This window comes from Monodon monoceros, unplaced genomic scaffold, assembly GCF_005190385.1.
Source record: "Monodon monoceros isolate NGI ecotype Baffin Bay Population unplaced genomic scaffold, NGI_Narwhal_1 Super_Scaffold_3, whole genome shotgun sequence".
In the NCBI taxonomy this organism is placed as follows: domain Eukaryota; kingdom Metazoa; phylum Chordata; class Mammalia; order Artiodactyla; family Monodontidae; genus Monodon; species Monodon monoceros.
In genome coordinates this window covers 76,729,896-76,744,076 of record NW_021703780.1, presented here as the reverse complement: position 1 = coordinate 76,744,076, position 14,181 = coordinate 76,729,896, and the positions used below count along the sequence as shown (strand labels likewise).

Below are 14,181 nucleotides of genomic sequence, written 5' to 3'. Positions count from 1 at the left end.
GACGCGCAGGCCCAGCGGCCATGGCTCACGGGCCCAGCCGCTCCGCGGCATGTGGGATCCTCCCGGACCGGGGCACGAACCCGCGTCCCCTGCATCGGCAGGCGGACTCTCAACCACTGCGCCACCAGGGAAGCCCTGAAATGCCTTTCTTATACTTAAAAGATAGGAAGCAACATCCAAAAATGTTTAATGAAATATTTTCAAGCCAGATATGTTAGTGCTCATTGGTATTCTAGGTAGTTTTTAACTGGTAACATTGATTTGCTCACAAAATAAGTGGAAGATAGTGAGAAGGTGGCATTTGTAGGATGTACCTGAGAAAATTAGTCCATTTCTGGAAATCGTTACCACTTTTGAAAATGAAGTCCATGAATAGGCTCTCAGGAGGGCTGTGAACTTGTGAAATTATGTACAAAATGTTTGTGGTGTGTGCTTATTGTGGGAGAGGTTCCATGATATTAAGAATCACAGATATCAGAGGTAATTACAAGATGCAAAGTAAATCAATATGCAAAACTTTCTAGATCTCTGTCCTTAATACTTGAGCAATGTGGTTGTTAAATGTTTTGTTGAAATGTTTTCTCTCTATCGTTTTGTTCTGTAGGAGTCATTTTCAAGAGTCTTGCAAAAAGGATTTCATGATCTTTTTAAAAAACTTAAGCCAGGTCTGAATCACTTATAATTGTCTTAAATATTGAATTACATGGCTAATACTTGTTAGGGTCTATCCTTATCCATTTATTTTAGTTCAGAAACATGGCATTTTGCATGAATCATACCTTAATAATGCTACATTTTTGTAATTTTGATACAAACTCGCATCTTTAAAAACGAAAGTTTAAAGTTAGCTCAATAGTAGACACAGTGAAAGTGTCAAAATACTTTTAAGTGCTTCCTCTAATTTCATCTGGCAAATTTCATGGGAGAAATTTCTTTGCAGAACTGCTATGCCCTGATAAATATTTCTATTTTCCATTATTAGTAAGAATTATGAAGCAAAAATTTGCTTATATTGACTCAGAATTAAAAATCAATTTTTCCCAAAGGATCTTTTTTTAAGGACTGCTGGGCAGAATATTTTTACCACCCACCCCACCCCCCTTAACCCCCCCGCTGCCACCACTGATTAAGAGAAACTTATTCAGGATTATGTACCAAAAGATAAGAACCCCTATGAACATAACTTTTGCGCTGTCAGAAACAAAATCAGAAGCAGCACCAGGTACATGGGAAACACACGTTTTTCAGTTTATACTTCCTCATGGTTCTCTTGGATATCCTCTGGAACTGCTTGGAAGACTGAAGGATTTCATCCCCTAGAAACTCACACTGTTGAAGCTCAGCGTGTCTTTGGGCCAATAGCTTCATGGATTTATCTGTCACTGCTTCTATGAGGTCATCCACCTATGACAGCCAGATACAGAGAAATGAAACCATGTGTTAGAAAGCCTTGTCCACACCCAAAGGTGGCCTGTTTTTCCTGAGAGATAAGTTCAGGAATTGTTGGACGTTTACAAGTCCCAAAGTATTAATCTAATTCAAGTCATAGCAAACAGAGCTTGAAAACATGCATTTACCACCCAGTGGTAAAGAGGATCTCATTTCTTCTCAAAAGAAGCCCATATGTGTGCCTTCATTTTAATTGAATTCACTTAATATTTATTAGGCACACAGCACCATTCTCGGTGCCCTCAGCAATCCTGTAGCCACTATTGAATGCCCCCCACTAACGTTCCTTCATGCTAATCATTAGTTTCATCCCACATCCGCGCTGTCTAGCAGGGCTGTGCATTCAGTTAAGCCTGGCCCTCTGATGCTTTTGAAACACCAAATTAAAAGCCTTTGTCCACTACCTGCATTTGAAGCTTTCCTACTGTCAAATCTGATTTTCGGAGGATGTTTTCCGTGCTATGTTTCTTTTTTTTAAATGCTGGAAAGTGTGGTCTCTTTTTTGAGGAATACGGAACTATCATAAAAATGCAAAAATACATCAGATTAAGAAGTGCCAACATGATATCTGTGACGGTGCTTAAATGAACATTCTCACCTTTGGGACATTCTCTTATAAACTGAACATTTGCCACATAACAACGTCGAGTTGGAGGTCGTATTCATATTATTCTCCACCCCCCAGGTATCTCCTTTGTGCCCAGCGCTCGCTTTGAAGAGATCTATAGGGTGCAGAGAAATGAGATTGTCTGGTTCTAAGAGAAAATACAGTGTCAGGAAAAAAGCAGGTCATTTGTAAGGGGAAGAAGAAGAAATTGCTTCTGCAGCCGCTGAGCACAGAGTGTGGGGCTGCTGTAGACCAGTGCCCCAGAAAGCTCATTATCACTGGATCCAGTTGTTAATTTGGTCTCGTTTCTGCAGGTTTCCTTATTTTCATGACAGACATGTCTCCAAACATAAAAAGAAAGCTCTGGGTTCTTTTCGCTGCATGCCTGATACTCTTCCCCTGGTCCCTGGCTTGCTGGTTACAAGTACCTGTGCTATTGGAAATCATTCCTAGGTCATGGCTCCTGGATAATATGCCCTTTTTAGTCTTATTGGGTTCACTCTTCCTTCCCCCTGTGCTTAGTAATTAGCATCAGGACTATTGTGAGGGCTACACAAAGTAGGATGTGGGACCACATCTGGGTCTTGCCCTTTGCCTGAGTTTACAAATGAGTCTGCGGAACCTCCTCTCTACCCTGCCAGCTTGCCCAGGCTCAAGTGTCACTGGCAGAATCTTCCCCGGTCCGTCCAGAGTACGACCCCTCTTTTTCCTCTCTCGTAAAACCAAGTGTTTCGGGGGCTTTTTTCTTTCTGTTAAGCACTTGGTAATTACTTAAGTTATTTCTGTGTTTGTTGAATGCCACTATTAAAAAGTCAAATGCCTTGAAGGGTCAGGCAGGGTTTGCAAAACAGGCTCACTTGGGGCTGGTGTGAACTGGAGAGAACACGCCCTCCTGCAAAGGGGGCAGGCCTCTGCGCCTGCTGCAGTTGCCCCAGGAATTGTGGGCCCAGTGTTGCCAAATCCTCCTGTTTTCCAAAAGGAAGCTGAAAATCCAGATTTCTGTTTGAATTTTTCTAATTTTGAAATGTGGGCTATTAATTCAAATATACTTTTGAGAACATTCTGAGAGCTAACAGTACCATAGTTTAATGTCCATCTCCTCTATCAAACTATAAGTTCCACACAAACAGGACCATGACCTTGGATCACCTTTATAGCCTCCCCAAGCTGCCCAGCACATAATAGGAATACGGTAAGTGCAAACTTAGCACAAAAGAGGTAAAATTCAAAACTAATATAGCGTCACTCTGGCAGTGACGCTCTAGAGCAGCACTGTTCGACAGAACTTTCCACAAAAATGGAAATGTTCTTATCTGTGCTGTCCAGTACAACAGACACTGGCCATATATGTTTACTGAGCACTTGAAAGGTAGCTAGTGCAGCGAAGGGAATGGACTTTAATTTTAATTAATGTAAATAGTCACACGTGGCTATTGGCTACCATATTGGACAGTACAGTTAGTACCTAGCATAGTAATTAGGACTAAGCACTCCAGAGCCAGGTCTTCTGCTGTTTGAAGCCTGGCTCTTCCAATTATCTGGGCCAATTACTTAACCTCTCGTTGCCACCCCTAAAATAATATCCTACTTACTGTAGTAACCTATTGCTCTCTACCTTATAGGGCTGTTGTTAAGGATTAACTGAGTTGGTATTTTTAAAGCACTGAGAACAGGGCCTGGAACACAGTCAGCTTTAAGTAAATGCTTATTATATCTAAAGTAATGATAGTATTTCAGGGTTCTATTAAAAAGATAGTCTGGGCAATTTAGGCTAAAGCTTGATAAGTACAGGTAAGTACAGGCTTTGGGTTGGAGAGTCCTGGATCACCTGGTGCTGTACTGTCTATACTGTACATATGGCTATTTGTATTCTAGTTTCAATTACAATGAAATAAACTTTAAAATTCAGCTCCTCAGTTGCACTGGCCACATTCCAAAGTCTGAAAAGGCCACACGTGCTAATGGCTACTATTTTGGACAAATGTACACTCGCATCCTCGCAGAAATTCTATTGGGTTGGTCTAGAGAATTCCTCTCCACATGTATGCATGATAGGCCACGTGCTAATATACTAATGAGTCTTGATATCTGAACAGCTGACAAAGTCAATATAAAGCTGTAAACTCCACTGTTGCCCAGATTGTAGCAGAAGCTGGACAGTTTGAGCTCAGAACTAGAGGAATCAGAACTGGAAAGTCTACATTCTGTGCCCTAAATTCTGGGAGAGGAGACACACAAGTAGCAGCTTTAAATGCTTTATTATGAGGGACTTGCAGTGGCAGAGAACTTGGTTTTTACAACATCCCTAAACACTGACTTACTGATAAGTCTTTAGAGGCGAGTTTGTTTTAGCATTTTACCTTCTGCAGTCCTGAGGGAAGGGATGTCATAGATAACCGCTTGGTGGTTCTCCTGGCTCGGAGGAGTGTATTTCCTTGGGTTATCTCCTCTGTCTCTGCTTCTACAACATCAAGTTGTATAGTTGCTTGGAGGGAAGGGGAAGAAAAAAACAGACAATCTTGAAGGATCACAGTAATAGACACATGCTCCCTATTAGAAAGTCTCCCGAAAAGCCAGCATCACACGCTGTCTCAGTGGCTTTTTTCTTTGGGGTTAAAAATTAAAAATGGATTTCTTTTGCTGAAGCTTACACTTTCTCCTGAACATTTGCCTTTTCTTGTGGTCATGACCTCAGTGGTCACCGACCCATCTTAACAAGGTGGTTACCTGTCTTTGAGACTTCAGTTTTGACCTCTCTTGCCTTTCCCTGTAACTCTTGTGGAATTCGGAAAAGTAACCCTCTAATGTGTAAGACAATCCCTTGAGTATTTGCTGTTGACAAAAGCCAAGTTTAAATCCACTCTGCAGCAAAGTGGCACAAAGCTCAGTCATTCACGTACCATCTTAATAGTTTTTCCCACATTCCAGGAGCCCCGTGAACCCTAGAGCCCTTAATATTTTTCTCTATCAATTCAATTCTTAACACAATAAACGTACTTATAAAGAAAACTTAAAACACTATCATAAATCAAAAACCAATATCAGAAATATAGGCACTGAGACTAGTATGGTAAAACCAAAACCATGTTATTGCCTGGAGAAGGCACTAAACTTGAGGTTACTCTCTTTTTTACTAAAACAGAAAAGGGCGGGAAATGAGGCTTTTTCCTTGCTGTAGTCAAAGGGATCGACAGGGTCATTTGGAAAAAGGGTTTTGCAGCTTGTTCTGTTTCAGCGTCTTCAAGCTGTGCGCAGCACCTAAAATCAACTCACCTGCTTTAGGTCCATTGATAACCATATCTAGCAGCCGGGGTTCCTCATCTCAGTGACTGGTGGCTCCACCTTCAAAGCAGATGCTCAACCCAGGGACCCTTCCTTCTCCCCTGCCACTGTCCAGCTCACCCCCAAATCTTGCAACTTCTACCTATGAATATTTCTCCCTTGATCTCACCATCCCCACTGCCACGACTCGTCCAAGCTATTATCATCCTTTGCCTGAACGAATGTAAGAGCCTGTTTATTGTTCCTTCTGTATCTCTTCTTGCTCTCCTTCGATCCAGTCTCTACCCTGCAGCCTCAGCTACCTTTAAAAAATGCCAATCAGATTATATAAATCACCAGCTCGAAAGTATTTGATGGTTTCTTATCACCCTTAGGAAAAGTTAAAATTTCTTAACATGGCTTACAGACACCCTTACCACCTTATTCACCAGCCTCTCCCTGGCTGGATTACTTTAATTTCTTAATTATGCCCAGTGCTCTCTTGATGTTGGAACCTGAAAGTGTTCTCCCCTCTTCCTGGGAAACTGTTCTCACCACTCTTTCCTTATCTAACTCTACTTGTCCCTCAGATCTCATCTGAGTTGTTCCTTCCTCAGAGAGGCCTTTCCTGAGCCCCCTCCCCTAAATTAGCATCCGTGATGTGTACCCATAGTGCCTTCTGCTGCTACTTTGCATCAGAGGTAATTATCTGCATAATGCTGGAATGTCCCTCTGTGCTGTAACTCCAGGAGGGTAGGGACCATGTGTGTTCTATCTGCTACTCTATCCCTAATAGTGTGGCTAGCATATAATAATTACTTACTACATTTTTGTTAAAAAAGTGTAATGAGGGTCAACAGGGAGGAGCAACTGTCTTTTGGTCACAGCTGAGGGTCAGAATGTTTGAGTGGAAGCCTGAAGGATGAGCAAGTTTCTTGGGAAGATCTTAGTGCAGAGATTTGTTACTCCAACTAAGATGAAAATAAGCCAATGCATGGGATGAGGGGAAGATTTTGGTCCTCTGTTTTCTGCTGGACTCTCCAACTCCAGCCCCATCAGTATATAAGCCTGTCCTCTTTGCTATTTTTAACAGAAATAGGCAGGTCAATCCATACCAGGTAATTGCTAGATGCTTGGATCCTTGTAATGGTGACTGCTTTTTCCGGAAGAGAGAGTTTGTTTGAAAGGGCAATCAGTCAGCTGGAAGCCATCATTTTTGTTTTTTGGGTTTTTTTTTTTCTAGAAAAAGTATCCACTAGGCTTGCAGCCTTATAACCATGTGAAATTTGAAGGTATGTTTGAATTTCCTACATATACATAAGGACTTTATATGTTTCTGGATGCTGTGCTATAAAGGGTATTAGAAACCTACAAAGGATATTCATGGCAGTGAAGCTCTTCTGTATGATATTATAATGAGAGACAAATTACATGGTGGGTTTTTCAAACCCATAGAAGTTTGCAGGGCAAAGAGTGAACCCTAATGTAAACTATGGACTATACTTAATAATAATATATTAATATTGGCTCATCAATTGTAACAAATGTACCATGCTAAGGCAAGATGTTAATAACAGAGGAAACCATGGGGGTAGGGTAAGGAGAGAGAGGTATATGGGAACTAACTTTCTGTATTTTCTGCCCAATTTTCCAGTAAACCTAAAACTGCTCTAAAAAATAAGGTCTATTAATTTTAAAAAGCTACAGAGGAGAATGCAAATAGTAGTAGTATCACTAGTCATCACTCATTAGGGCCCCCCCAAGACAGCATCACCGCGTTGCAAAAATGACAAAGTTAACCGTTCAAACGCTGATTCTTCACAAGGTACATGGGAAGCAGATACAACAAAATAAAACTTCCTTTCTGACTTACCAATCATAGATTTAAAAAATAGAATTCTCACCACACCCTCTTCTGTTAGAAGTACCCATTTGAAAGTCTGCCTCACTCCTTTTGCCAGAAACAAAACAAAACAAAATCCCACTTTGGTTTGATTTTCTAATATATGTGTATGTGTATATGCATATACACATACATATGCCTATGTATGCATCTGTATTTAAATGAAAAGTAGCTTTAGACTGATGAGAACCACTGATTAATTGGACTGGGAGGGACCTCAAAGGTGATGTAATTCAGAGCTTTTCAAAATGCATGTACATACCAGTCACCTGGGGGTCTTTCTAAAATGCAGATTCTGACTCAGTAGACCTGGGTGGGGCCTGAGCTTCTGCATTTCAGACCAGCTCCCAGGAGATGCCATACTTGGGGTAGCAAGAAAAGCCATCCTAATTTCATTTTTCCACTTGGCCTTGACGCTTAACCATATGTTGCCTTTGATTACCATTCTGTGAGAGCTTTCTCATTCTTGGTTTGGTAAACAACTTGGGCGATGGAAGCTCCTTGACAATTCTAGGAAGAAGGCTCTGCGTATTTGAAAGGAGGGTTTCCTCAGGGTTAGTGGAGCCCTCTCTGCTGACACTTGCTGGCCTTGCTTCTGTACTTGTGTGACAGCATCCTCACCAAAAAAGTCTTCACTTTCTTGACCAAATCTCTTTTCTGATTTTGCTGGCTTTCATGAAATTCCATGTCACTCTCATTGGCTGATTCCTCTTTGGGGACCAACACATTTTGTTTTACTAAGTTGGGAGACACAGCTCTATGCCATCTGAACAAGAGAAAAATAATTTGCATCAAGGAAATTGAAAAGTTTTTTAAAAAAGGTATCATTTAAATCATTAAAATCCACTGCAAATGTGAAAAAATTATACAGTTGCAAAAAATAAATTTGAAGACCCAAATCACAGAAGAATAAAGCCAAAGCAACCACTTGGCATTTTGTTGCCAAACTCTAGAAGTGCATTCTGGACACTATCTCATTTAATCCTCATAGCAGGTAGGTTATATTATTATCTTCATTTTACTAATGAGTAAACTGAGACATAGAGAGATTAACTTAATTGACCAAGCATAGAATGCAGATTTTAACCTTGGTTTGTGATTGTTAAATTATATTACCTCATATTAGCAAATTGGAGATCTTATTTCAGTAATGGTTTCAGATAGTTTTTGCTGGATTTAGTGGTTCCCAGGCTACAGTGATGAGAGATGAAAGAGTCTGCTAGGGTAGTCAATAAAGAATATAGTCTCTAAGAATATAGTCTCCAAATGCAGGTCCTATAAACACTGCATTTACATAGAATACTGATTTAGAGAGAATAATTCTAAATGCATTATTTCCAAAATTCCAAATAGTCATATAGCATCTTCACCATTTTTGCATATTTTAGTAAATAGTTAACACTTCTTAATAGACTTCTATGTGTTAAACACTCATCTAGGTTCTTTCATATGTATTACACAATTTAATCCTCCTACTGTCCTCTCCATTTCACAAATGAGGAAATTAAAAGTTGGAAAGTTTAAATAAGATTAAATAACTTATGCCCAGACAATCTGACCCCAAAGTCTGTGTTGTTATCCTCTGTGCTAGGTAAATATCACCCATTCCATGATACCCTGATTTACCTAATATTCTTCCTCAATTAACTGTTTTTTGTTAGTTTCCTCCAAAGCAACAATATCCATAAAATCCCAGGCATTTTAAAAAATTAGCCTTTTTATTTCGAGATAATTGTAGTTTCACATGCATTTGTAATAAATAATACAGGGAGATTCTCTGTGTACTCTTTATCCAGTTTCCCCCAATGGCAAACTCCTGCAAAACTAAAATACATTGGCACAAGCAGGATATTGACACTGATACTGTCAAGATACCGAACATTTCCATCACCACCAGGATCCTTTGTTTTATAGCCACACCCGCTTCCCACTGACCCCTACCTTTTCCTTAAACCCTGGCAATCACTAAGCTGTCCTCCATGTGTATAATCTATGTCCTTTCAAGAAGGTACGATAAATGGAATCATACAGCATATGGTTGACCCTGGAACAACATGGGTCTGAACTGTGCAGTTCTCCTTACATGCAAATTTTTTTCAATAGTAAGTACTACATGATCCAAGGTCAGTTGAGTCTGTGAATGTGGAACCTTAGACACCAAGGAACTGCAGATATGGAGGGCTGACTCTAGGTTATACATGGATTTTTGACTGTGCAGATGGCTGGCATCCCTAACCCCTGCTTTGTTCAAGAGTCAACTAAAATCTTTTGGGGTTTACTTTTTTCATTCAGCATAATTCTCCAGAGATTCATCCAGGTTGTTGTGTTTATCAATATTCTATTCCTCTTTATTGCTGAGTAACATTCCATGATGTGGACGTACCAAACTTTGTCTAACCATTCACTCATTGGAAGACATTTGGGTAGTTTCCAATTTGGGGCCGTTATGAATAAAGCTACTATAAACATGTGTGTACAAGTTTTTGTGTGAGCATAAATCTTCATTTCTCTGGGTGAAATCCCAGGTTTTATATTATATTATGTTACATTATATTTGTAATTATATTTCTAATGAGGATATAAATTCATAACTATTAAAAACATTTTTCATATACTACTTAAACTATGTCAAGTCCCACCAGTAGCAAAATACCAACCTCCAGAAAAACACTATTCTCAATTGAACCTAAATCATTCAGCTTCTCTGTCACTATGCAGGAGAAGTAGTTCAGCCCACTAAATAGTTCAGCCCAAGCACTGGAGCTAAATGGTTTTGTTCAAACCAGCACCATACTTCCTAACTGTGTGATCTTGGCCATGTTATTTAACATCTATAAGCTTCAGTTTTCTCATTTGAAAATAGGTATGTTGTTCTCAAGAATGTACAAATAAAAGAAAATAATTTATGTGCTTGGAACCTGATAATACATTCAATAAATGATAGCTTTTATTACCATGTGGAACAGATCTGTGTGGAAAAAATTTAAAAGGCAAGAAGGGAGTGCAAGCTAAGAGGTCAAAACAAGGGAGCCCTCATAGGCTAGCAGCCTCCTTTGTGGGACCAAGGACGTAGAGTTATGTCAGTTGTACACACACACACACACACACACACACTCACGAGGTAGTATTATTCACATTCATTATAGTTGAGCATAGTTACTATAATACAATAACTTTCCAGCAGAGGGCAGTCAAGTGTCCTGAGGAAGGGGTGCCATATTCTAATTTGCCCAAAGGTCATTTACGGGCCAAGACTGATTTCCTATGGACCCTTCTGAGAATCTTTTAATAAAGCCATCTGTTTCTACTACCATAAACACACATACACATGGAAATACAATTCAGGAGGTTCAGGAACCCCCAAGGCTGTCCATGCAACCCCTCAAATAAAAAGCCCTGACCTAAGCAGTTTCTGAATCTCTAGAATGCCTCTCCCATTCCCATCCCTCCACCCTTATTCCCAGTCTATTTATAACATAATTAACAAATGTAATTTTGCTCCAGAGCCTAGGATAGAACTGCTGCCATTGCTGTTATGAAAAGAATCCTTTCTTTCCTAAGCTTTTAAGTATCTTGGTTGGTTGTGAATTTATTTGGTTGTGCTGCCTCTCCTTTTAACCCCTGTTTCTTACTGAAAGTGGAAATCTCTGCATAATTTCATTTTGCCTGTGGAAGTTCAGAAGTCTGATCTTTGAGGCTCCAGGTCTCATGAAAACACCTCATTTCTATCTATCTAAGCTACTGCTCATGAACCTGGTAAGAAAGAAGACACCCTGCCCTCAAAATTGGAAAATAATTCATCTCACTGACTTTCCAAATTAAAATGTATTATTTTTGGAGTATTTCATGCTTGTCTTCATGGTTTTGCCATTGGCAAGAAAAATTAGGTATAAGACAGTTTTTAGGTTACATTAAAAAGCATGCACATGGGTGAAATACAATTAGTATGTATTTCAGCAGCCAAAATTGCTGGAAAAGGGAACAGAAAGAGCATTGCTTATGGACTCATCTTGAAAAATGCACTATTGAATTTTCAAAATAATAGTATTTGCTGTCTAAAATTGTGAGACTGACATATTAACTTACTGTCTGCTTATTTTAGTATAATATGCAATATTAAAACTCAAATTCAGGTAGAAAGGAAAGGTTTTCCCCATTACAATGACTTTTCTAATCACAAAATGAAGCTTCCGTTGTGGCACTAGGTTCTCTGATCCAGTGTATAAATGCTGTCTCCTCTTCCTCTAATCCATACAGAGCCTTCATTTCTGAATGCAACGCTTAAAAAGAGATGCTGCCTTTTCTAATCATCACGGTGAATACTGGTCAATGCAAAATCCAAAGAATCTCACTCAAGAGAGAAGAAAATGAGTCCCAGTTTCCTACCTTTCAATCCCCTTCCTTTTGAATGAGCCATTTCTCTTTCTGGGTTGCTGAAATCTTCGGTACCGGCCAACTCTTCCGTAAGCAACCTTAAAGGGCTCTGGTGTATACAGGTGGGGATGGTCCATTGCTATCAACTTCACCTGTGGTAGCTGTTTTGGATTTCTTTAGCTCTTGAGCTCACAAACTTCAAAACAAAATCATGCAGTGAGTGACTGAGGCGCTTTTAACTTCTGGGCTGTTTGGAGTAAAGTACGTAGGAAATTTTTGGAATTGCTTCCTGATTCCCTTTAAGGTGTTAGAGACATCATTTGTTGGACAGGCCCTGTTTACCACTTCACAGAGGTCGCCAGTGATGCATTTGACAGAGCGGTGGGAAATTCCCTTTTCTGTTGTGAACTTCTGGGCAAGGCAGAGGCAGAACAGGTGACCTGATTGTCTAACCACTGCCATTTGGGTTGGTAATAAAATAATCACACACCAATTGATTATCACAGTCAGGTGTGCATGTTTGAATTCCTAAGAGGGTAGAACCGGAACCAATAGGAATTCCAATGATCCCAGCTTTTGTTAGATTTTTCAAGTAGAGCTGATGAATACTCTCTCTGTCAGGTTTTTATTTGGCCTTCTCACAGTTCACTTCCAAGGGCGATCTTATTATATCTCGTATTTTGTAGTGATCTCTCAACACACGTGGCTGAGAAAGTTGAGTCTACCGCTCCCTTTAACATTTGCTAATTTCCCGGAGAAGAGCAAATTCTGGCTGGGTTTGAACTTCCCACCACAAGGTGGCAGCAGACACTAGGATTTATTCCCATCCTTCTCTGGTGCTTTGAGTTTTTCAGTCTGAACTTAACTAGAAGCTAAGAAGGAAAACTCTAGAAAAGTGTTGGGAGATGCAAGGATTACTCTGTTTGCTGTGTTTGCGCTCATCAGTCATCTGGAGCTGGCTTCTCAGACTTTCGTGTGCACGGAAATTACCTGGGGATCTTATTAAAATGCAGATTTTAATGCAGTAGTTCTGTCTGATAAGATCATTGGGCCGGAGAGCTCAACAAGATAAAAGAGTTACTTGCGAGGATCTGTCTGCTCCAGGCAGATGAATCAGCACGTACCAAAGCCCTGAGGTGGTAGGAGTCTGATGTCTTTGAAAATTTACAAGATAGTCAGGGTGGCTGCAGCAAAGAGATGGATGTATCTGGGGAGCTGGAGAGATAGGCAGGGCCTAACCTGCTGGATCCTACAGAACAATTGAAAGATTTTGGTCTGGCTCTTCAGAATAATGGAAAGTAATTAGAGTTTTTGTTTTGTTTTGTTTTGGCGTGCAGCACGGCATGCAGGATCTTAATTCCTCGACCAGGGATCAAACCCATGCCCCCTGCAGGAGCTAGTCAATCCATATTTATTCTGGGCAGTGAGGATCCAGCGTTGAGCAAGACAACTGGAATCCCTGTGGAAGCTCCTAGACTTAACCACTGAACTGCCAGGGAAATCCCTAGTAGGGTTTTTCAATCATTAAAATTTTAAAAATAGAAAATAAAAAAAAATTTTAAATTGTGGTAAAATAGACATCATATAAAATTTACCATTTTGAAGTGTACAGCTCAGTGGCAGGAAGTATGTTCACGCTGTTGGGCAACCATCAGCACCACCGTCTCCAGAACGTTTTTTATCTTGCAAAACTGAAACTCTATGCCCACTAAACAATAACTCCTAATAACATTTCTGTCTCTATGAATATTTTTAATTGGAAAAAAATTATATTTTGGAAGAGCTCACCACATAAGGTGACAGAATTCCAAAAATCAAATTACATGAAAATATACATCACAATTTCTTCATACAATAGGTGGGAAAAATCTGCTGTATAGAAGACAGACAACGAAATAGGAAGGGCTAAGGAGAAGGATATGAGGGTAAACAGCTTTTTTATTTTTTAAATTTCTAAAAATAAATAAATTTATTTGTTTGTTTTTGGGTCTTCGTTGCTGTGCACGGGCTTTCTCTAGTTGCGGTGAGAGCTCTGGGGTCAACGTGCTTGTGGGCAGCATACAATTAACTTCTTCCACCTGGGGGGTGGGTTTCAGTATCTGCAGAACAGCTCAAAGGACATGGCTTAGAATATCATCTATAGACCTTGGGGAAGAACTAAAGGTCCTTGACTTTGTTTAATGGCCAAAGTATTATTATTTTGTCTTGCTTGACTGTGTTCCTTTCTTTCCCCATTTTCTCACTTCTCTGATTAAATTTATCCTTTAAAGTTTTTCTACAGACCAAAAGCAGGTGGGGTTCTATTCTGGGAAAGCCTCATGGGGTCCTGCTTGGTTACAGGAGCTAGTCAGTACATATTTGTTCTGGGCAGTGAGGATCCAGCGCTGGACAAAGCAACTAGAATCCCTGTCCAGGACTGACACTCTAGTGGAGGACACAGATACCAAACTTATTAATAAATTGATACAACGTTTCAGACACTGATAAGGAATGCTATGAAAAAACTAGGAGAACACTGTAGAAAGTGACAGAAACTGAATGCTTCTGCCAGAGTGATCAATAAGGGCTTCACTTCCAAGAAGTGACA

At 40.0% G+C, this 14,181-nt stretch overlaps 1 protein-coding gene across 1 annotated transcript; it reads right to left on the bottom strand.

Annotated features, from left to right (window-relative positions):
• Nucleotides 1-10: 10 nt before the first annotated feature.
• On the bottom strand, nucleotides 11-11,731 carry CUNH3orf49 (chromosome unknown C3orf49 homolog). The gene is given in 6 exon segments (XM_029243325.1): nucleotides 11-1,404; nucleotides 1,854-2,111; nucleotides 4,417-4,541; nucleotides 7,663-7,807; nucleotides 7,809-7,986; nucleotides 11,607-11,731. Coding segments are annotated over 6 exon segments (1,029 nt in total). The 3' UTR covers nucleotides 11-1,206.
• Nucleotides 11,732-14,181: the final 2,450 nt, after the last annotated feature.